This window comes from Xiphophorus hellerii, chromosome 14 (genome assembly GCF_003331165.1).
Source record: "Xiphophorus hellerii strain 12219 chromosome 14, Xiphophorus_hellerii-4.1, whole genome shotgun sequence".
In the NCBI taxonomy this organism is placed as follows: Eukaryota; Metazoa; Chordata; class Actinopteri; order Cyprinodontiformes; family Poeciliidae; genus Xiphophorus; species Xiphophorus hellerii.
Window position 1 is genome coordinate 3,751,309 of NC_045685.1, and position 25,119 is coordinate 3,776,427.

Below are 25,119 nucleotides of genomic sequence, written 5' to 3' on the forward strand. Positions count from 1 at the left end.
TCACACCACATGGTTTATATCACCGTGTCATAAAAGGTGTTTCCTCTTTGGTCAGAGCAGACGTGAAAGTTTACAAAAGTCTAGGTCAGGGGTTTCTTACCCAAGTCCTGCAGCTCATGCTAGGCTACATGATGGCGGGGGTGTTTTCTTTGTGGTTACTAATGATTAGACACACACCTTTTCCCTAACGCAACATTTGCAAGAATCTTAGTAATACTCCAAACTTATGAAGCAAATGAATGTTTACCTTGTAAAAAAGTGTGTGTTGCAAATCCACAGATATACAGAGGGCTGCCAGTCCTTATGACTGACTGCATCCATCGCCATCTTTCCTCATCAAAGGTTTGAGACGAAATGAGAAGTTTGGTTTGCATCCTTGTCTTTTTGTACAGCCGACCGTGTGGCACCCTATGACCACCTTTTACTGCGAAATCAACTACGTAAAAGCAATATTATTCTACCAAATGTCTGTTTTTTGACAACCCTTTTAAGAGCATTTAAGAGTCTATACCTGACCTACTCTTGGTAGAGCTGGTAAACATTTTCTGAAGCCAACATTTCTTTTCTGATCTGTTACAGATTGACACCTGCAGGTTGAAGTTAGCAGTTAACCTAAACTCTAAACCCATATCCACTTAGGCTTGCATAACTGTGTACGGATTTTCTTCCTTCCTGGGTTTTAGTATAATAATTGCACACACACATGCTTGTGGGGTAGTGGTCACTTTAAATCTTGGTTCTTTAGGTAGAGTCATCTAGATGCCTGGTCTGTTGGTAACCAATAGAAAACAATCAACAGATTGTGGGAATTATCCTGACTGAACGGATACATATCCAAACTTCTGACTTGTCTAAGAGTGTGATTTTTGTAACTAGCTGATCCCATACATATGTGCTCTGTAATAATTTACGTTGGACTTGTGCAGATTATATTCAGACTGCATTATTGGGGTGAAGGTTAAGGTTGTGTCTTCAAAGAAGAAATTAACCTTTTTTTGATTTCTGTTTCACCAACAATCTGTCCTATGCAACCTAAAGCTTCAAATGCCCCGATTGTAACTAAGAAAGCTGTAACAATCAGTGCCGCCTCCAAAGAAGTTCAAGTTTGCCCCCATTGTGGTAAAAAAAAAAAAAAAGATAAAAAATGTGTTTATGTGTTTTTATGTATATTAGATACAAGTATAAAGAACAACTGCAAACTGAAGTGGTGGCACACTTTTCCGCACTTCAACAATAAAACAATATTTGACCTTCAGAGATTAGATTTGACCAAAGTGAATGAGCGATTTAAAACCTAAGGATCTGATTAAAGTAGCTTTTTAGTTTTCTTTTCTGGCACAGATCAGTGGGTTTGTGTCTAAGTGTTGCCGTCTGCCTCGATCGGCGTCGGTTCCTCTGCAGCCTGGACACACACTTTTTCTGCTGACTTGTTGCCAAGACCGTATATACGCACTCGTTTCTGCTTAGTCCGTTCAATCTGTCGTAACCAGCAAGCGGCACAGTTAAATCCAAATTCTGTCGTCATTGTTTTAACATTTTAATTTAGCCAAAATGTAGGCCATCTGTGTATGCCGGTAATTGTTTCCTCCTAACATCAGATGATGTACAGAGAAATACTTTGTCATCTAGCTTGTAATTAGAGACTTTCCAAAAATACACAACTTGTTAGTTGTTTAACAGTCTTTGTCTATTTCTGTCACAGACCTTGGATGCTGCAACAGAAAGAGGGAAAAGAAAAAGGGTTATTCTGCACTGTACTGGTAAATGTTACACAGTTAGGTGAACTGATTGACACGTCAAGGGCACGCAGGCAAGCAGAAATCTTGATTGTGACAAACTGGCAGATGGGAGCTGGCTGACAGGCAGGACACACTGGCAAGGACGGTTTCTGAGAGATGAGAAAAAAAATCTAAGGGAGAAGGGGAAAAACCAAACTTTTAATCCTGTGTTAGACTGAGACCTGAGTGGAACCAGACTTAATTCAACAATGACACTGCACATCCCATAAAACAGGGATTTAGGTAGTAAAGGGTCTTTTTACTCCCAGAATACCCTCAAAGTTAATCATTATCTAATCGCAGTTTGATTTATTGCAACGTTTCACGTCATCTCTCGTACTGTAATGCTGTCATGTAAAGTTTTCTTTCCCCTGTCATGACTGTTTCGTCATCACGACATCCTCGCTCTGAAAGTTGCATACCGAAAAAAGAAAATGGTTGAATTGACTGAATTGAATTGGTAGCAAGTAATTCAGTTAAGTTTATCCAACTTAATTTATTACGTTGTTTTAACTTGACACATTTAAGTCGGTCTTACTCAAATCATTTAGTTTACTTCAAATGAAGAGGCAAAGTAATAAAGAATAATTTTTTGGACTTTACGTATTTGAGAGTAGTTAGGAACGTGGGCAGTGACAGAGAGGGAACACAAAGGTCAAAGCAAGGGTCATCAGGCCGGGAATCGAAACAGCGACGGCCGCGTCGAGGGCAGGGGTCGCCTTATGTGTGTTGTGTTCTACCCCTGCACCACCACAGCACCTGGTCAGTACAGGATCTGTCCCTGATGAAGCTTGTGTCGTGACGTCAGAAGTAGGATACGAACGCGGCATTGAACTGAGTTGTTTCAAGTAAAGTCCAAGTAAAAAGTTCCTTTAAGTTAAAAATGTATAAGTTAAGTTAATTCAACACAAAAAAGCAAGTTGTCATTAAACCAAAAGGATTAAGTGAGATTAATGTAAAAAAAAAAAAGTCCATGACACTTTTGAGTGTTGTCACTTGTTCTTGTTTTTGTTTTTAGCATCGTTTTTCTTCTGATGATCTGATTTTGCCCACCAGACTCGAGGCCCTTTCAGGAGCCGGATCGCTCGGCCGTCCTGTCAGAGCACAAAGTGTTTAGCCCAGTCATGAAGGCAACTGGCGATTTGCAATATCTGTTTTCCTTGATGCCGATTTCCGTGGACCGTTTTTCTACATAAATAACAGCTTGGCTTCCTTTGATCCTTTCCGGTTTGAGCTGTCTCCATCACACACACCCCTACACGCCCACATACATACCATAAAAAGTCTCATTTGAATCCCACTCAACACTGCAAAATTTTGACTCTCCTCTGCTCCTCTTGTGATTTGCGCTGCCTACGCTCCTCTCATTTGGTTTCATCCCTCCCACCTCTGTGTCATTTGAGCTCCTAGAGGTGACAGGCAACAAATGAGGGCACTCATTTTTTGCGTCAGCAAGAGCCTAGCACTGAATTTTTAATATGCTCTAATAGTATTCTGCCTTTCCGTTTCCCTCTCTCCGTCTCCGTGCCGTTTCCATCGGCGTCCTGTCTGCAGGCCCTCGTCTGATTTACACCCAGTTTAGAGACGTTTCTCCTGGGACCGCAAACCACAGCGTTCGTCCCTGGTGTTCCTTTTCTCATTACAGAGTTTGTGTTCATATGTTCACGGGAAAGGCAAACACCATTAGCTACTTACTATTGCCGAGGAATTTCTTGCGTCCGATCCAACATGACAGTACCTCTACAAGACCACTGAACGAGGATTTTGTTTGCTCACTAATGCTCTCTAACAAACTCTAAGATCTTCATAGAAAAATCTCTTGAAAACCTGCATTTTGTTTTTCTTTTAACTTCAAAACGATGCACTTTGTGTTGGTTTATTCAGTAAAATCCTAATAAGATGCAATGAAAACTGAGATTGTGTCTTCAAAAAAATGTGAAAGCGTTAACAGGTTATGACTGGTTGTGCACAGGTAGTGTGCAGCCACGTGGCTTAGTAGGTGGTATTTACACTGTAAAAACACAAAATTATACCAAGTATTTTTGGTCCAGTTTCTAGTGCAAATATTTTGTACGCTTGAAATGAGACAAAACTAACTTACAGTTGTTTTTCCAGGAACATATAACAGATTCCTTTAACTCAATAATTACTTGAATTTGATGTAAAAGAAGTACTAGGTCCATTGGCAGGTTATTTCACTTATTATGTAGGCCTGTCACAATAAACAACAAATCAATTAATTGCATAATAAATTAAAACAAACTCAATAATTTCCATTAGCATAATTTATCATTTTTCTCTTTTTTTCTACCAAAAACTGGATGATAAAAGTCTTCAGTTTGGTGCTTTGGTCTCAACCAGCCCTTTTTTTTCGATGGACAATTTTGTTTACAAATAAAATAAATTATTTTGTGTTTTGTTATTTTGTTTATTTATCTTGGATTTTTAAAATGTCTTTCAGTTCCAGTGTTAAATGTTCATTCAAATTTAAAGTTTACTGATCTTTTGGAATGTGCTCTTGCGTTATTGTTTTGCCATTAACATTATATTTAAAAAAAATGGTCTCAAAACAATATTATTGTTTATTTTTGATAACTTCTGGAACAATTTATCGCCCAGCAGAATTTATCGTGACAGGCTTAATAACATGGGGAAAAATGTTTTGGTACAAGTGAAATAATCTGCTGATGGAACAAGAACCTTTTCATCAATATGAAGAAATTATAAACTACCAGTTAGTTAAATCTTAAGTTATTTGTGTCTAATTTCAAGTGTAGAAAGATAATTGCACTAGAAACTTGACCAAAATGACTTGGAAAAATTGTGTTTTTTGCAGTGTGAACATATAATAGCAGGTTTACCCCAGTGTATAATAAGCCTGGCAGGCCACCAGTCTTTACTTGTGCCCCCACCAGGCTTAGCAAGTTTTTTTTTTTTTTTTTATGTCTGCATTTTTTAAGACTATATAGTTGGTGCTCAGATATTAATCTTCCAATTTTTAAGTAACACATAATTATCAACTGATATTTTCAAATTCCCTGCCAATTTTAAATATTTCTTTGGCTCAAAAACACAGTGCGCCGCTGGATGAATGACTGCCCGAGCGCCCCAGCCACCGGGCTTATTCAAGGTTTTCTGGGGGGAAACCTTGAATAGTATCTTCAAGAATACGACTGTAAAGTTGTATAGGATTTTACGGGAATGTAAAAAAAAAAAAAAAAAGCTTATTTTAAATTAAACGGGTCAGAAATGTGTAGAAGTGAGTCGACACGTCGGTCAACGTTTTATTAATGAACGAGTCTATCTTTAGCCGTGTCCATTTACTGTGCAGCCCCTTACTTATTCATAAAGTTGATCATTTAATGTGCAACCAGATTTATGGATGCAATAACGTGCCTCTAGTACTCGAGTATCTAGAGACACATAATGGAAGTCATTACTCTCTGGCCTAGTGCTCCATTTTAATAGTGCATTAGTATGCTCTTAGCGCAGCAAGCTAACTACTGTTTAGTGTTTCCTCAGATCTCCCCGCTTTTCTCACCTCTCCATGTCACCTTAAGTTCTCTGCTCCAGCAGTCCTCTCGTTGCTTCCTTCACCCTAACCCCCTGGTCTCCCCTCTTGGCCCCCCTCCCTCTGTTTGTGCTTGAAGACGGTGAATTAACTCCTGCCTTCAGCCGGGGATCTGCTCGTAATGAAGCCTTTGTGTTTGTACACTGAGCCGGCACAGTTTTGAAATTGAATTGGATGTTCTTGCTCCGCTCTGTTCCTCTTACCTTCCCGCTCCGAACACGGTTTGGGTGCTTTCTATTGTCTGTGGCGTTTCTCATCGCCGTGCTACACGTTATGTTCCCAGGTACCAAGGCATGTTTTTCTTTCTTTCTTTTTTTTTTTTTTTTTTGAATGCATTAAAATTCTTCGAGTTATGAGCCTCTCGGCTAGCTGCATTGCCTTACACAAAAGACGCCCGGTAAATCCTCAGCTGTGTTATTGCATGAACTGTAAGACAGAAATATGACATGTATTCAACAACGATCATCTAGCGCCATTTGGGTTATTTTCCCAAATCCCAAATTGTTTTTCCAGCCTTGCTGTAAATTAGGCAAGCCACACATACAGGTGTGCAGCCCCATTGCTCAGGTGTTTACTCCAACACCTGAGCTAGTGGACTAGTGAAGCTAATTAGCTTAATACCTCTTTCACTGAGAATACAGCCAAAGGGATGTATTAATGCTAAAAATGTTGATACATATTCCTCTTGTACTAAGGTTCCTATCAGACGTGCTTTGATAGCAAGCTACAGGTCGAAGTGGGAACGACACACGGTTCAGGAAAGAGGAAGTGAGCAATCTGCCGACTGTGTGGAACTTTGTGCCAGTATATATAATCTTAAAGCTGGTGTATGTAACGTTTTTGAAGAAAATGAGAAAGAAAATCTGTGAAAAGATCTAACTCCTCCAGGTCCTCCCGGTGCAGCTATTGCTGTCTGAAGAAATGCACCGCTCCTGGTCCAAAACAATCAGAGCCGGGAGGAGGGTCTTAGTGCTCTCAGGAGGAGTGTCAATCATCCTCGTGAACATGCTGCCAAATGTGCTAATGGCAGAGAAACAGCTCATTGTTATAGGATAACTGTTAACACGCTGTCATTGGTGGAAAAGCTAACCAGCTTTAGCATTCACAACAGGCTCTGCTGATGGCTGTAACTTAGCAGAGCGCAAGGGAGGTCATGTATGGGGGTGGGCATGTGATCAGCATGATTGACAGCACTAAGACCCTCCTCCTGGCCCTGATTGGATGTTTTTCTTGGGGGGGGGGGGGGGGTTAACACATGATCTGTCTCATATCATATTGTCATAACACAGTTTGCAGTTTCTGCATGTGGCTGTTATCTGATATTTTCCAGAAGCAGATGCCCATTACCATTGGCATCACTGTGTGACTGTGCCTGTGGTTGTATGGACTGGTTGTTCCAGGAACGATTGAAACAGGTGCTAAGTGTCTGCATTACTGCTCGACTCAGCATAAAGTGTATTTTAAAAACTTTGTTCAATGGCAGAATATTATTTAAAGCTACTTTGCAACTTTTGCTATTCTCCTTCTTTTCTCCCTTGTCACCTCAGTCCTTAGCCTTCACAAACCTTTTTCTTTAATTATTCCTTTCATCTTTCCTCCTTGTGTCCTTAATTCCTTCCTCTCTCCTGTTTTCTTTATTTCTTTCCTTTGTCCTTCCTCCCTGATTCATTTCTCATATGTCCTTTGTTTGATCCTATTTTGAATTTTTGTCCTCGACATTCCTCGACCATCATACTTTTCTTTCTCGCTTCCTTAATTTTTTTTCTTTCCTCATGTTGTTCATTGTGTTCGTTCTTCCTTTCATTCTTCCTTTCTTTCCTTCTTTCTTTTTCTTTTTGGTCTGTTTTTGCAGGATCCTTACATTTGTAGAAATGTGTGCCATAAATTCACAATCCTCTTTTCTATTTTTAATTGATTAAAATGGAGATAAATGACTGAGTGAGAGATTGTAGAAATCTTGGCATTTTTCAGGAAACTTTGCAGGAACCCTGCAGTCTGCATGCTGGTGATCTACCGATGCACTGAGCTATCCATTATAAAGACATTATGTTAACCTGTACTTGGCGTGCAACACATGCAGGCGATTATGAAGTGCCCAGAACCATGCATTACCAGCGCACTGCGCTAAACGGATTCTAGTGTGTGCTTAAATGCTGAATCCATAGATAGTTATAATCTATTATGCTTTATAGAGAGGGTCATGTCTCAACATTATTCTCCTGAAAAAACCCCTGTAAAGCCTCTGTGGTATGGATGGGTTTTACAAGGTCGTCGGCGGTGCATTTTGCATCGATCAGATGAGCGACTGACGTTCTGCTGTTCCACTTGGTTTCAGTACTAAATCTTGAGACACTGAGTGGTTTCAATTGGCCTTAGAGCCAGGTGGTGTAATATTATTTTATCCTAGGGGTCATAATTTTTCCTGTCTGTAACTTTCCCGCTGAGGCTGCTTGAAGGAGGCTGCAGTTTGTCTTGCAGGTTCGGTGCTCTCTTCAATTTCTGGCGTTTGCAGTAAGGAACAATATTATCTCACCTTGTGCAACTAGCTAACTCCCAAAAAAGTTTTTTTTCTTTTTTTGCCCACTGTGTATTTCGTCCGTGTGTGTGGGTGTGTGTGTGTGACACTAAAACTGTGCAATTTACTTCACTACCTGCCCGACTTAGAGCGGCTCTACAGGTGACCCAAATCAATGGTTTCAGCGCGGTGTCAGCTCCCCCATTCATCGGTTATTCGTAGTTACTTGCAGCGTTGGGGCTCAAAAGTGAAATACTCCATACAGTTACCTACATATGAGAATACCTTAGTGAGAGGTCTTTTGTTATACACAGCTTTCAACCATATTGCCCAAATCAATATGCCACCATAGGAAGATCAGTGAGGGAACTGAGAGACCCATAATGAGCTTAGTGGGTCTACAAGGTCTGTGAAATTAAACACATTGCTCACCTGCTCTGGATATCCGTAGGCCCCGACTCTTAGTAATCATATTGGCTTCTTACCACTGCAAGCTGGAATAACTAAGATATAACACCGAGCATAATATACAGACCCCGGCATATTGCTTTGGTCGGTCCCCAGATCTCTAAAGAGTCTGTGTTTCTTTTGATTCCTTTGATTTGTTTGCAACGACGCAATCCTCTGTAGCTTTAACTGGGACACTTTTCAATGTTCAGAACTCGTCTTCTGCCTGATTAGGACACAAATAGAGTTGTGTTACAGTAGTAGTATGCAGTTCAGAGTTGTCTCTGTTTTCACACAACAAAAGATGTCTTTTGTTATTAATGATCATAAAAACCGACTTTACAGATGATGTTTCTTTTGTTTTCATTCAATAGTAGGTGTTTAAAAACCGATTGTTTTCTCCTAAAACAAAAAAACCCCACCAGGTTTACTTGGTGGTTTGGCCGGGGTTGGCACCCCTAACCTTAGCCGTAGCCCAAAGTCTTAAATAAATACATGACATATATAAACAGAGACTTAGAAGATCTCAAAACTGGTTTGTTAATAACAATAGGCTCACTATAAAAGTGAAAATACCATGCTTGTTGCAAATCCTAAACTAATTTCTTTCTGAATGTATGCTTGAGTGACTGGTTGGCCTTCATTCAACATTACGTCTGAATTGGTATTTAATTCCCTGGCCTTCCTCTCCTTTTTTCTTTTTTTTTTTCTTTCTACATTCACTGTTCTAATTTCTCATTCTGGCCCCAGCTCTCACCCGCACAAATAATACATGAAATTCAATATCGTATTCAGAAATCCGTCGCTTACTCTGGGCTGAAGGAGAATGCTATGTGGCAGAGTGGTGACTCTTGTAGCTCGGTTTTACAGAATAATAACAACGAGCAGCCAGACGGTGCAAAGGTACATAATAAATCACAGTATATTTCCAAAAGACTGTGTTCGTCTGGTTTGAAAAATGTTCGCCATGGCGACCATGTGTTTCTTCCAGGTAATGAGTGTTTATTGCTTTTTGTTTTCAACATGCATTTCGTCTCGTTTGGTTATAGAGGTTGATCATCGGCTTCTTTTTATAACTGGGTTTTCCGTCAGCATGGTCATTATGACAGATAAAACATAAAGAAATAGAGGTTCAACCACGCAGACTTGTTGGATAAATTTGAATATTATCGATTTATTTATTTCAGGAACTTTATCGCAAAGTGAAACAGATTGTATAGATAATTACAAATAGATGGATGTTTGACCAACTTTATATGACTTAATTATTCTCTACTAACAGTTGATGAAAAGATGACATTTAAAATTTGAATCTGTCATCAAGCAAACAAAAAAGAAAATAAACACAGAAATGTAGCCTTAATGAGCTTGTTGAAGCTCCTCTGAAGTTCCACAGCCATAAAGTACAGATTAAATACTTTAATTACTTTCCTTTTTTTTTATTTTTTATCCCTCCAGGGGGTCTTTTGTGGGCTCTAGTGTTCCTTAAATGACAGTGGGCTGACAGAAAACGGGGAAGGAGAGGGGGGAAGACATGCGGCAAATATAGTCGGGTCCGGGAGTCGAACCCGCGACAGCCGCGTCGAGGACTCAAGGCCTCCAAATGTGGGTCGCGCTAACCCCTATGCCACCACGGCACGCCCTCCATTTTTAAACTTGTTTGGTGATTGGTCAAGAGTAGAAATCGAGAATGTGTGTGTCTTTATGACAAAAGATGAAAGTTCTATGTTTTCACCAATGGTGAAATCTTCTTCACTTTGCACATTTATTTATTTTTTTGTCCCTTTCCAGCCCTGCCTGTCTTGCCTGTGTGCCGTCTCGCTCTACACATACCTGTCTCTTTCCTCCCCTTCCGCCCAGATAAGAGCGGTATAGCTGCAGGTTGCTGGGCTGGTTAATTGAAACAGGAGCATTTCGAGGCTTGGCCAGTCAGCCTTGCGCTTCCCACCAAAACATCTCCAGGCTCCAGCTCACATGCTGATGATCGGACTCGCACACAGACGAACACAGTTTTCCACTTACATTTATTCTCCCCCCCCTCCCTGCGGCAAACTTTTAGCATTTCACACATACAGAGCAACCTAGATCCGGTTACCAGGCAGACGTTCAACATCAGGAGGACCCAGCCACAGTTTTCATTGATTTGTGTCAATTTGACTCTTAAATGGTGTACATGCTATATATGCGTGCTGGGAACACCACTGAAAGAATTTCCCTCTTCAATTATTTAAAGAACTCCCAATTTCCTTTTTGAACCGTAAAACAAATGGTCTGTTTACAGATTGGAACTGTGTGATGCAGTACATAGCCCACACTGCACAACCCAGTGGTTTCTTGGATTTCACTATTAATAGGTATAAGTTTGGGTAAGATTAATATTTGTTTTATTTAAATGAAATTATTTTTTGACCAGGCCCAGAAGGTTAATTATTCTTTTTGTTGTATAATTACAGCCATATTTTTTTTCTCTTGCATACAAATATTCATTCACGCGTTTCCGGTACGCACATAAATATGACGCACAAGCGTCATCGAGACATCGAGGAACAACAAGGCCGCTTCTCTTGGCATGTTGGCCTCACAAACAGAGGCCTTCTCTCACGTTATTCTTGATTGTGTCTGTTTTGTTGACTGACTGAAATAAAAAAAAGTTTGGGAATTACAAACAATAAATTGTCAATATACAGAAGCCTTAATGATGTTGCTACCTTTCACTCCACCTCTTGGACCCTGTTGCATATCTCCATGAGAAGCTGAGCCTCCTCAACAATACGTCCAAAAAGCTAACAAAGAGTCCTGCTAAAGTCCCTGATAATCTCACCGTTCCAGAGCTAACAGCAAAGGCTTAAGCCCTTGATCTGACTCCATTAACATCTCCTCATCAGAGCTACAGTACAGATAGCGCAAGTACAGCTGCGACCGGTCTCCAGCGGCTCTCGGCTGATCAAAGGCAGTAACGTGATGTTGAAGGAAGGCTTGCACACCTCTGTGGTAGCTCACTTGGTTAAAACGAGCGAGGGACTCTGCTGAGTAGCTACTGATTACCTCATTTTGAAGGCTTTTATGCGCTCTGTTTCTCTCAGATCTCCTTTAGGAGTTAGCCTGGTTCTTTGTCGACTCAATCTCGTCCTTTGTTCTGTTATTCGTCAAACCTGTAGTTAGAATCAAGGCGCGCCGCAGCGCTTAAACGTAGCAATCCTCAGTTGATGAGAGGCTGATGCTAAAAGCTGCTAAAAGTGGTGCTTTACAAAGGATTGTTCAAGAAAGCCAAATTTTATTTCCCTACTGTTCTTTTCATATGATTGTATGCAAGATGTTTTCTTTGAGAGCAAAGTGGAACTGAAGTCAAATTCTTTTTGTGTGCACAACGTTTGTGAAAAAGCTGATTTGTGTTTCTAAAAACCTTTCTTTTCTTTGTTCTGAGAAGTTGAGACTTCTTCAGTGAAACTATAGACAATAGAAACAAACACTTATTTCATTTTCAATAAAACGCACATTAACTTATATAAAATCATACATTGTAATTTTCTAGACTTACTTTTTGGATTCTCTCTCACAGTTGATATGTAACTGATGAAAACTACAGACCTCTGTTCTTTGTAAGAGAGGAAACTTGAAACACAGTAAATGTCTCATTCAGATATTTCTGTGATACTCCCTGTTTTGTTCTGTATTTTTGAAAATTATAGACAATTGAACCACATGGATAGTGGTACTTATCCCAGTATCCCTGCTATATTTTACCACCTCAGTTTAGCGATGCTGTTTTATACAATCATCCATCTGAACTCTTATCCACAACAGCAGGCAGGAAAATGGAGTTGAATGAAAATTAAGACAACATTTATTAACACAACCTGGTGGTATTAAAAGACCAACAGACCACAATATTTGTGACATTTGCAGCTCTAAACATGCTTTATTTGCTGTAACTGCAGCAGTTCCAGATCTCTGTACTCTTCCTGTTTGCAGTATAACTACTGCGTCTCCTGCCTGATGTGTTTATGATAAAGTTGCTATAGTCCTCCTCCACTGTTCTACCAATGATGAGGACAGTGTTTGACATATTCCTAAATTCAGTCAACAGAACAACCAAAACAGAAAAGTTGAGGTATTTTTTATAAACCTGTCAAAAATAGGCTGATACTAATACCTTACAGTTTTCGTTTTTGTCGATTAAGTTCTAGGAATCGATGATTCCCTCCTCCTCATGCTCATTTACTGTAGCTTGGCATTTATCTAATTCTACCACCTTGTTAGGACTTTTATATGACATCTGAAAGAGAACATAAATCAATAGTAATTTGATATTTTCATTGCTAAGACCCAGCACGTCTTATTATGTTTAACTTTGCTGTTCCCTGTCTCCTAATATCTTTTGTTCTTCTTCTATTTTACTGCCCATGTTTTCCATCTTGACCAGAAATATTGAAAGCAGCTTCACATGCTGCTCTGGGTAATTAGAGCTCAGTGGTAGCAACGGCAGCAACTCCACGCTGACTGATGGTACACCAGTGAGCTTCTCACACATGTAGGTGAATGACTTTTGCTGGGATTTGCTGTTTGAGTGCCTGCCTGTGTTCACAAATCTGTGAACACAGGTCTGTGTTCTACAAATTCTGTGTTCTACAAATTCCTTGGTTCCCCCAGTTTCACATGTTCTTCTTTTTTTTTTGAGCTACGTCTCTATTATCTTTCTTCTATGTAAATGTTTGAGTTTTCTCAGTCGTTTTATAATACCAAGAAAGTGTGCGGTCGTCATATTTACAGTTCTAAACGACGCGTTCAGTACAACGGAGAGAGACGCAACACGGTGAGCTCCTTTTAGCACTGACGGATAGCGAATTATTCGAAGCGGGCCTAATCTGATCGTCGGTGGGCTGACTGTTTGCCGAAGGAAGAAGATGAAAGCCTGGCGCCGCTCCATGCAACAGGTGTGCGTCGGTCTGTGGGGGGAATCCAAAGACCCGGGGCCGAGGCGGAGCTCGGCAAGAGCTGGATTAAAAATGAAAACACATTTATGCCAAGACACGCCGCGAGTGCAGAGGAAAATGCTTGTTGCATTTGCAGAAAAAAAAAGAAATATTAAATTCCTCCTAACTGAATCAAAGTATAGAGACAAGAGAAATCTATACTCCCCCTTTTATCAGACAAATCAGTTTATCTTTTCTACATTTGTTTAATTGTTGTGTTGGAATTTTGTCAGTCCTTAATAGCAAGTGAGTTTTGTTTTCGTTTGCCGTGTAAGAGCAACTTGCCTCTCAGTGTGTTCTATTGTCTCAGTGGCATCCAGTCTTTGTCTCCAGTGAGGAAATAAAAATAAGAAATGGGACACTTTGCGCTGCAGTTTGAACGTAGCCACAGACACTTTGGAACAGAGTCTGTCAAGATTATGCCAGCTTTTCCCCACGGGGGGCGATGAGAGAGGAAATGGGTCAACGGTGGCTCACATGACTCCTGAGTTATTCTGAGGGGTGAAGAGCTTTGTGTGGACAAAATGTCTAGTGATAGTTTATGATGACGGTGGGGAAAGATTCAATCTCACGGTGAATTTCTACCAGTTTTTTTTTTGTTCCTTATATGTATAATTTGAGAGAGAGCATTGTTGTTGTTGTTTTTTTCCTGTTGAGACAATTGACAGGTTTTCTTGAAGATCCTGAATACTCTGTGGTAAAACTACATGGATGCAGCAGCCATTAGCCAGATGTGGGCAGTTAGTTTTCACAAAGGAACACAGTGAAGGGACAATGGTTGTCACTGAGGGACGAAACATCGGCTGAACTCGGCCAACTTTGCATCGTTTCACAATAAGGAAACGTAAAGTTTACAATTACCTAGTGGTTTTGGAATTTGCATGGGACTCATTTCACTCTATGTTCAGTCATTATGTTCCATTTTGTGTTTTTGTAAAGTCTTGTTAATCACACAAATTTGATTATTTTTCCTAGTATCACTGTATATTGGGAAAACCTTTCCAGACCACTCAGGTCGTCTGGTTCTGGTCAGCTCTGCATCTCCAGAACCAAACATGGAGAAACGACATTCAGCTTCTATGCACCGCAAATCTAGAACATTTCAAACAGAAGTTCAAATACAGCACATGTCAGATTCTATCGATGTAATATGATAGAATTTCTGTTTTGGCTCCACTTATTATTATTATTATTATTATTTTTAGATTTTTTTATTTTATTTTTTATTTTTGCTATATACTCATCAACTTGCGAAGATAAAGTAGCTGAATTTTTAAATTTCTTTTGTTGTATTTGTGAATATTTTAGCTCTGCGGAAAATCCGTGAATAGTTGGGTTTGTCAAAAAAAAATCCTGAAATAGTTGAATAATGATCCACAAATATTCAGGGGTCCAATGTACTGTAGTTAACATCCTGTCTTTTAAGAATGTTAACTTCAGTTACCGACTGCTGTGTTTACTAGGTGAATCCAGAGTTGATTCCCACTAAAAATGTAAATGTTGATTCAAAAACTGATTTCAAAGAACTTTCTCATAGATGATAAATGCCTGGACAAGAACAGGATCACATAAAGTCAGGCTATTAGGGTTTCTTTACAGCTTTTCACTCCGTGGCTTTTACTGTTATTTATTTTACAGAGAGGATGCCAGCTTGGAATTGCTCTCTCAAAGAAGAACATCAAAAACCAGAACTGCACAATGCATCAAATCCAAATCATCACCACCATCATATGTGTGCAATAGGCTGTTTGGAGGCAGTATTTGGCAGGCTTCTGCATTTCACGTGCCATGCATTCCAATTTTGCATCCAATAATTTAGATTATAATATTAAGCCAGTTTGACAGACTTTTAACTGTTGATTGTTCCCTAGCTGAACTAGATCTATTATTTATCTTTTTTTAAATAATTTGCTAAAAAAAAAAAGAGAGAGAGAGGAAGGGAAATATTATAACAATGAGGGGAAAACATAACTAGAAACCTGTAGTACATCATAATAAATATGAATTCAGTTCAATTAAAAAATACTTCATTAATCCCAAAGGCAAATTAGAAGTTATTGTAACTCATATTACTGTTCAACGAGTTTTAGAGTAGTTTCTGATGGTTGTGGGTAGGAATAGTCTTCTGTAGCAGTCAGTATCGTCTCAAATCTGAAGAAGTCTCTGACTGAAGACAGCCTGCTGTTGACAGTTTGAAAAAGATGCTCAAATTTCATGAAATGATGAACATTATGAAACCGCTACGACGTTGCAACAATAACGTTTCAACGCCATGATTTTCTTCCAAACCTGCTCAAAAGTGTCTTGCAGTGCTTATAGTTCATCCTCAAATACAAGTAAAGAAAAGAAAAAAGAAAAGGTTACTCATAAGGTCACTTCATGCTATAGCTTCAGATACCTTAGAATCTTTGATTGGTGTCCCTGAGATACAATATTCCCACTTTCCTGAACACATCATTATTCCCAGTTTATTAGGAAATAAACGCTTGAAATATGGACTGACTGAATCTCAACATTGACAAAAGCAGCAATGATTAGAACACAAGAAATCCGATCTCAGCAATTTGTAAGGCTGTAATCAGCCAGAAGAGTTTAACATTAAATATGTTAAACTCAGCTCTATTGAACCAGGCAGGATGTAAACCTTACTTTTTCTCATGAGCATCAAAAGCCAACTTGACCTCTTTACTGCCACACTCCAACCTGACGGTTTACTCAAATAAGATGATTGGAGCAGTGCACATCAACAGCTATTTGACTGCCTTTATGTGTGCACTCCATTAAAACGCTCCTCCTGGGAGGAAACCTCAAAGAGAGATTTAATGGGCTTAAAAAATGGAGCATAGCAAAACCAAAACAAACTCCCTGTGGAATCTAGACTTAAGTGTTTACGGTATCACATTTTTCATCTTTGTCAGGGAGACGCTGCGCCGCATCTGCACAGACTGACTTCAGGCTTTTTTTTTGGTTTTTTTTCCAGTGAGAAACTTAAAATGTGCTGTCGATATGAAGCAGATTTAATATTGCTAGGGTGTTTGATTGTATATAATTTTGCTTTATTAGGCTTAATAATAGAAGTGAAAACCAGCCTTTTATGCAGCGCTGTATGGAACAATGTTGAGATGCGTGTTGGTCTGTAATAACGCAGCATAAGGTCTTGTATTGAGTACATTTCTGATTGGGTTATATATTTATTTAGTTTTTTTATGAAATGGTATTTGGGGATTGGTGGAAGGTATTCATAATAATGTAGAGCATTTTAGCAAGGTCTAAGCAGCACCAACGCATCATGTGATTCTCTGAGCACATAAAAAACATGCTAGCACCTAGCACTCACCAACCTCAAATATGTGATTATAATCAATGTAGAAGCATCTGATTCAGTCTGACATATTACAATTTTACAAGTTTCAGATTGATTGTGGATATAAAAATGCTCCATACTAGTTGTATGTCATTATCAGAAAAAAAACCTGGAGATGTAATGCGCTAATAGTGGAGCTAACGTTTAGCGCACACGACTTCCCCTAAATAATTTAGGAAATCTTCAGGTAGTTTATAGTCAAGTTAAATTGGTGATTTAGGGATGTAGTCTTTCAAGGGCAGATATGATTTTAACTCAAATTAATGCTTTAGCTTCGGCTAAATGCTGTGTTGGTGTAGTGCTTTAGCAATAGTGGAAACATTGTTTGAGTAGTGCATTAGGGTTAGTGCAAGTAACTTTTTACTTAGCAGTGAACATCATTGATTAATTGTGTTCTCAATAAGACAAGATTTTTGCTCCAATTTTAACTGTGTGTTCATTACACAGAAATAATATGGAACAGCTAATAGCTAACAGTGCATATTGTCCTCCTTTACTGTAGTTTAAAACCACGTGACAGAAAAGTGTCGGTTTTAAATGGGCTTTTGAAAAAGTTTTTCTTAGCTAATCGCTTATCACTCATATATAATATAACGAGTGATAATTTAACTATTACCTTTTACTGTCCAGATATGTCTGAAGAAAACAGAGTTGAGAACTTGTTCATTGTTGTTTTTATTTTATTATGTATCCTTTTGAATACAGTTAATATTGTTTTTGTTTTATGGTAGCAAACAAGAACATCCAGCAAGGCATTTCCAGCTGCTCTCTGTGTCCTTCCTAATCTTCCTCCTTGTTGTGCTTTGAGATCACAATTACGCTGCTTCTTTCTCTGTCTGTTTCTCTTTTTCTCTTTCCTTTCCTTCCATCCAGGCATGATTGTTATTGTCACATTAAAGCAGTGTAGGGTGGCGGGGGGGAAAAAAAAAAAAAAGCATGAGCAGAGTTGAGTCTTGCTTTAATTTTAGACCGTCTGTGATGGAAATTAAATCTCACTCAAGAATTAATGGCTGGGGATCAGGTTGAGCCCCAGGGTCAAGATCTGCTATTCACATAGCTATTGACTCTGCAGCACTCCACTCTGAATTACATTGGATTTAATGATGTGTGTGTTTGCAAACGCATGTCTGTGGTGTGTATATGGTGTGTGGGCGTGCGTGCGTGTGTGTGCCACAGTGAAAGGGCGTGCTTTTTAAATATGAACTATTTCTGTGTAAAGGCACGAGTTTTATGATCGCTCCCTACATTGAACTTTATTACAAAGCGCCGTAATGACATCTCAGTATATTTCAGTACGTCCTTAAAACATGAAGTAGATTTTCTTTTGGATAGTTTTTTTAATCAATTGATAGAGTGTTGGCATAACTTATATTTATTTTCTGTTTCTTTTTTCTAGGCTGCAAGCTGCTGCTACAATCATGGAACCGATACCTACATAAATCTTAAGGCTTTGGAAAAGTGGGAGATCATGGGAAAATTATGAACCTCTTATACTCTGCATCCGATACTCTATAAAGCTGCCACCTTATGTCCTTTTATTTTTCTTGACAAGAACACCCTCCCCCAAAGTGTTTGGCACAGCTCGAAAATTTGTGGAAATTTCCTCAAAATCTGGACATTAGAGACGTTTTAGTCCGAGTTACAGCAGGACCCTTCAAAGCGTCTCTCTGGATTAAAATAGTTATATTTCCTGTCTTTTACCCTCCTGCTACTTCTTAAGACTTTGAAGCACCAACTGATGGAGAAACGAAGGAAAGAGTCAGGATAAGGACGAGAGTTATTGTAACGGGAAGCGAAGGGAGATACTGCCTGTTGGCTTGGGAACTTGGAATAGGGCTCCTGTGAGCAAGTTTTATATTCCGTTAAATTTTTTTTTACAGCTTATATAAATTGAAACTGGGGATTGGCTTTGTGGCTACAAAACATCAAAAAAAGGCAAAGAAAACATTGGAAATTTTAGTATGACAAGGGTGTTAAGATTCCTATGCTGGCCCCTGTGGCCTTTGGCCCTTTTCAGCATGCTAGCTACCGTGGACATGCTGGAATTTGGTGGGGCAACAGGCCAGTACGCACGCTACGGCCGCTGGGAAGCTGGATCCGTGGGTGAGCTCAGCTTCAGTCTCAAGACCAACGTTAGCAAGGCCTTGGTGCTCTATCTGGACGACGGTGGGAACTGTGACTTCTTGGAGCTGCTTATCGCTGGCGGCCGCCTTCAGCTGCGTTTCGCCATCCACTGTGCCGAGCCGGCCATTCTGCACATGGAGACGCGGGTCAACGACGACCGCTGGCACATGGTCTTGCTCACCCGCAATTTTCGCGAGACTTTGCTAATGGTGGACGGCGAGACAAAAGTGGCCGAGGTCAAATCAAAGAGGAAGGAAATGGCGGTGGTCAGCGACCTATTCGTGGGTGGGATCCCTCTTGATGTGCGCCTCTCTGCTCTGACCTCCAGCACTGTGAAGTATGAGCCACCCTTCATGGGGCTAATCACCAATCTGAAGGTGGGGGAGATGCCACCCACGCTGTTAAACAGCCAAGGCATTGAGAGCGACCTGGAGTACCTCTGCACCAAACAAAACCCGTGCTTCAATGGAGGGTTTTGCTCAATTCAGTATGGAGAAGTTCACTGTGACTGTACCCACACCCGCTTCAGGGGGAAGTACTGCAAGGAAGGTAAGGACCCGCCTCACTGTGCATGTATCTGTGCTGACTGGATTTGTGTTGTTGTGTGCTACCAATTTGGACATCAGTCTTGCTTTTCTGAGGTAAAATTGCAGGTGAAAGTATTGTCTGACTTGGTTTGAAGAACATATTCAGAACAAGGTTCTGTTATGCTGTTAAGAACCAAGTAGCATGAAGAATTTGACATACTGGATGCGTACAACAGTTTCTCTCCCCACAACTCTAATGATGACCAAAGTAAATATTGGTAATTTCATTGCTTAAACACAACCAGCAACAAAGCCTGCATCAATGTGCCTTGTTTCAGGTGCCAGTGACCACCTGGAGATTTCAGAGGAATGCTGAAATGTTTATTCCAATAATGGAACTTATAGAAGTTTACATGCACCATATTCCCAAATTGATTGAGTCACCTTCTCAAAAATAGTAAAGGTGTTCCGATCCCTTTTTTGGCCACAGGTGTACGGGGTGCTTTATCACAGTTGAGTCCGTGGATTCTGAGGGGCAGAGGTCACCAATTTTCAAGAGAGTCAATGGTTCAAGTGGCCACCAAATTTGCTCAAGTAACAGGGCTCAGAGATCTTAGTGGAATGAGCTGAGCAGCTGCATTAAAGCCTTACATTGTAATGCAAAGTGTTGGATGAAGTGGTGTAAATCATGATGTCATTAGAACATGGAGAACTAGAAACGTGTTTTAAGGGACATTTCTTGCCTTTTCTTTTGGACTTCCAAGGGAATGGCACTTGAATTGAGTCGAACGTAAAGTTTGGTGGAGAGGGTATTACGGTGCGTGACTTATCTTCAAGAGTTGAACTAGGCCTCTTTTGACAACTTCATGCTCCGGACTGTGTGGTGACAGTTTGACAAGGTCTCCCCCAGAAAACTTGCTACGCCTGGTGGTTGGGGTGCTCGGCAGTCATTCATCCAGCTGCTGTTTTTTTAAGTTAAAAAAATGTTTGAAGTTGATAGAAAATTTGAAAATTTCATAAATCATTTGGAGTTGCAATCCAAAAAAGGTTTAACCTGCAAAGTATGAAATTCCCAATCACAGCCAAGGTTTAAAATCATCTCCAATTAGTTACTTATTATCATAATAAGTATCCCTGACACAGTGTTTATGTTCTTTTCATAATGATACTGTAATTGTCTAGTAGTTATGGTTAGACTTGTTCTGGACTATTCAGACAATACAAATTTCAGATTTTGTAAGCATTACATCAATATTACATTTATTTCAAAACTATATGTGCCATGAAATATGGAAAGATGCAACATACTAGATCACGTACAGTGCCGACACTCAACATTGTTGTGTTTTTCTCTTTGTTCTCCTCACTCCTCTCCTGCTTTTATTCGGAACCAACCCACTGCTCCTGCCTGCCTTTGCTCTGGGGATGTCGGCTCATGTCAAACCTGCTTCTGTTTTAAACCCCTGGAATGACACATCACATCTCCATATCTGTGGTTTCTCCCTATTTTTCACATTCATCCTTTTTTTTTCTCCTTTTTTTGATTCTCTTTATCTTGGAATAAAATTCCTCCCATCTTGCCTCCTACCTTCTTTTCTCAAGGCCATCTTGCTCTCCACCTCCCTTCACCTCTCTCCCTGTCTGCTTCTCTTGAGGTGACTCCCTTCCTCCTCTTATCTTCTTACCCTTTACCTGCTGTCAGCACTTCACAGTCCTGCCTCTCCTCCTCCTGCACTTATCGCCCTCCTCTACTGCTTTCATGTGTCTGCGTCCCCCCGCCCCATCCTACTTGTGAATTCTCTAATTCCCCATGTAGCCATGAGGAATTGCTGTCTCCATCTTGATCATTTGTACTCTGGGTGGGGGGTACGGCGGGAAAAGCTCTTCATCCCTCATTATCGCCGTGACTTATAAATGTTGCATTGTTACTTTCGGAATAATCAATACGCTCGGTATCTCGCAGCTTTTCCCATGTGATGAAATGACGTGTAATTAGTGCTAAGAACTGCAGATAGCTTCATCGCCGCCGGTTATGTGCTGGTTGTTTGAAGTGACGCGTTTTTGCGCGGCCCACACTTCAGTTTTGACAGCGCTGGAAAAAAGATATCTAGCCAAACAAAATTATTTAGTTCTTCTTTCTTTTTATTAACCTAAAGTGGAAAAACTAAAACTGGCATCATTTAGATCAAAGCCTTTTCAAACCTTCTTAGGTGAGACGGAGATGCCATATTGTCTCCTTTGTAATCCGGCGACTCAAAGTCTCACTCTGTATTCACTTGACTATTACTTCTTGCAGCTCAAGACTCAGGAGCTAAAGTGAAAAAGCCACACAGGTCTATTCTGTTCCCTCCGTTTTTCTGTCCAACTTTCTTAATTACTTTAATGTCTCGAAGCCTCTCTCCTCGCGTTCTTGTCCATGTACTTTACCTAAGATTGCCGTCTGGGTGAAGAAAAGCATACACTGCTGCCTGTCTCTTGGCTAAATTGAGAGTAGAATACCGATGTAGGGCTAGAATGACTGCAGGAAGCACTTTGAAATGGAGCGAGGAGGGGAGGAAAATGAGGTGGCTGAGAGTATATGAAGGTGTGCAAGGCAGGAACAAAAATTTGGGGGAGGTGAGAATAATGATGGTGAAAAAACTGGAAAGGGATGAACGGTTGGGGTGCTGTGGTGGTGCAGGGGGAAAGCACGACCCACATATGGAGGCCTTAGTCCTCGTGGCGGTGGTCGCAGGTTCGATTCCTGGCCTGGCGACATTTGCCGCATGTCTTCCCCCTCTCTCGTTACCCTCTTTCCTGTCGGGCTGCTTTCAAATAAAGACAACTAGAGCCAACAAAACCTTTAAAAAAAAGGAAAGGGGTGAACAGTTGCCTTGCAGAAAGAAGGTGCAGGTTTTGAATCCCAGCCCCTGGGGATCTTTCTCCATGTGTTCCAGATACTTCCTCTCACAGTCCAAAACATGACTGTTGGGTTAACCGGACTGTTGTGCCTCTGGGGTACGGACTGGCCAGCTGTCAGGCTTGTACCCTGCATCTCGTCCAATGACCGCTGGAAATACACACCCCGAAACAAATCTGAAACAAATATTTCACTCTGGAAAAAAATCAGCAAGCTATTTAGTAAACATGCAGACATGCTTAATTTGCTCAAAAGCACTGTTTCTATCATGCTTTTTATTTAATGTTAGATTTATACATGCAACTTCATCTATAAATCAACAACTGCTTGGCAGATGTTTAATATTTTGAAGAGCCTGAATACTAATCTTTATGTAAATATTAATATTTGTAACCATGGCAAAGAGACAAAGGGGGCGGGGTTTGGACCAGAAACTCACTGGTTACAGAACAAACCTCCTACATTCTGAAACACTTGAAACGCCGCCTATACTTCAAGTAAAACATCATTTTATTGTATGTAAAATCCTCATGATGTATGAAAGAACATTATGGAGCATAATAAGCCAGAATCTACTTACAGCATGTTGTGTATTTCGACCAAATAATTAGTCCTATGGTCTTACTCATGACAATGTGATTGGACTTTTTGGACTACTCAACGAAGTCACCCTAAAGTAAAGTATTTGCTAAAATCTGCAAATACTTGAGAGCACCATTCTAAAAATAGAACTGGCTTTAATAGCCTACACACCAAATATTTCTTAATAAGCAACAATATCCACAGTAGAAACCGCCTTAGCATGACAGCAGAAGGTAACATCTAAAGCCTTCCCCTTTCCAGTCTTGTAGAGTACAGCCAATTACCAGTGAAGAAAAATAAATTGTGGTCTATACAGCCTGTAGCGTGTCAGGTAGCAGTGCACCGAGATATTTCAGTTTTTGATATGCACTATGAAAAATTTCGCAAAAAGACAGGTTTTCCATGAGAAATATTGGGTTACATTCCACATATGAATATGTGAATACTCACCCTTTGTGTTTTTGCTAATCTAGACATCAGCTTGGATGAGTAAAAGTGATTTTTATAAGACATACATCTCTGTTCCACAACACGTCACATCTAAACATAGACCCCACATTGTGTCAAAAGACAATATGTACCATAATATACCTACAGTATGTTATGTTTTTTTTGTTATGTTCGGTTAGACAGAGATCACTCTGACTGCTGACCTCACTCACGCCTCAAAAAGATCCTGTTAAGTATTTTCCTTCAATAAATTTAGTGAAGACAGATTAAAATAGGAACAAATGTTTCATATAAACATTAATCAATAAGCCAAAGAGTTTTAATTATTACCAAGCATTTTCCTCTCAACATGCCACAGTAAAGGTTCTCAGAATGAAGCTCACATATTGCTTTAGTGATTGATGTGCCTTAAAAAAGAATCTTTGTTCTTCCCTGTTTTAATCATCCTATTAGAATGCAATTTGTAATGCTTAGAGGTTTGCGTTTTACTATTAGGAGTTGTAATTAAAGCAGCTCTGTGACTCTGTAGGCCATTGTTTTTGTAATTGATGTTGACCTCTGCCTCATTCTTGGGTTGACCTCCAAGTAGAAATGCAGGCAAGCCAGGAGTTCTCAGGTCAATGTAATTAGGATGTAAGTGAATGACTACTTTTATATTATGACAGTAATTAATCAGCAGGCAACTAACAATCGTGTTTATTTATTCGAAAAGAGACCATGCAGAAGAATTAGCATAGTTAAACTCTGCTAATGTGCCAGATTTAGCCAACAGGGTCGTTTTAGTCAGTAGTCTCCGGTTGATGATACGACGATCATAAGACGGGTAAAATAAAGGCGGCACAATTTGACTTAAACAGACATAGAATGAAAAGTATAAAGGGAAATAAAAGGCTTATGAACGTTCAGATTTATATTTTAAGATAAACCTTAAAGTCTAGTAAACCTGATTATAAACTATTCAAATATTTACAACCTGATGCCTTTCCAAATATTAAAATTCAACTATTTCTTTGTTGTAGCAATGTTTCCTGGGGAAAACAACAACAAAAAAACCGTATAATGTTCAAAATCCATTATACGATTCTATATGTGCTATAGAAATGCATTTGTTATATGAGTAGCAGAGTTGGGGGGACAGGAGTTTAGAAAAACAAGACATTTTGTCAATTTAACTATTTGTTCAGTGACTAAAGGGGGAGGAGCATAAACAACCACAGCGGTCTGGAATCGTCCCAGGCTGGTCATCTGACTGGTCACACTCTGTTGTGGGATGGCATCCTGTTCGTCAACCAAGACTTTTTCACAGGTCGTCCAAGTCGTTTCGCGATCTTGCATGTGTTCCTTGAGGTTGCAGTCAGGACTGCATGCAATGCATCATGGTTCTTGAGAATACAGAATTTTCTCAAATGCATTTGTGCCTTTGTTTAAAGTTTGTTTTATTGATTTATTATCTGATCTGTTTGTGATAAAATGATAATATTTGATAGGGGGGGGAAACAATCAAAATCCATTATACGATCAAAGAATTAACACGCATCCTAGTAGCAACAACTGCTAACTATGGTCTTAATGACTTAATGATTTTTGTAGATAAAGATAGCTTTTGGCAACCTTGAAATTTTATCAAGCTGCTGGACTCAGAAAACAGGAATACAACCTACAGCAGCTTAGAGTTGTTTGGGTAACATCCCAGGCGCAGTTGTTCAGTGTTCAATAATATAGATTCTAGAAGTCTGTTCTGCACTCGATTCATATGGGATGTAACAATCGATGATGCTTCTTGGACATTTATTTGCATGTTTAAAAGCCATAGTGTTGCCGTCATACGTTTGGACTGTCCTGAAAAACATGTCTGACAGAAACACTATTAGCAAATTATGTGTGAAGAA

At 39.8% G+C, this 25,119-nt stretch overlaps 1 protein-coding gene across 7 annotated transcripts in view; it reads left to right on the forward strand.

The window, feature by feature from the left end:
- The window catches only part of nrxn2b (neurexin 2b), an 813,260-nt gene that overhangs the window by 68,183 nt on the left and 719,958 nt on the right, over positions 1–25,119 (forward strand). For all 7 annotated transcript variants that reach the window (XM_032584259.1, XM_032584258.1, XM_032584254.1 and 4 more), the window contains exon 2: positions 18,045–19,321. In XM_032584259.1, the coding sequence (XP_032440150.1) occupies positions 18,610–19,321 (712 nt within the window). In that variant the 5' untranslated portion in view covers positions 18,045–18,609. The remainder of the gene's footprint in view (positions 1–18,044; positions 19,322–25,119) is intronic.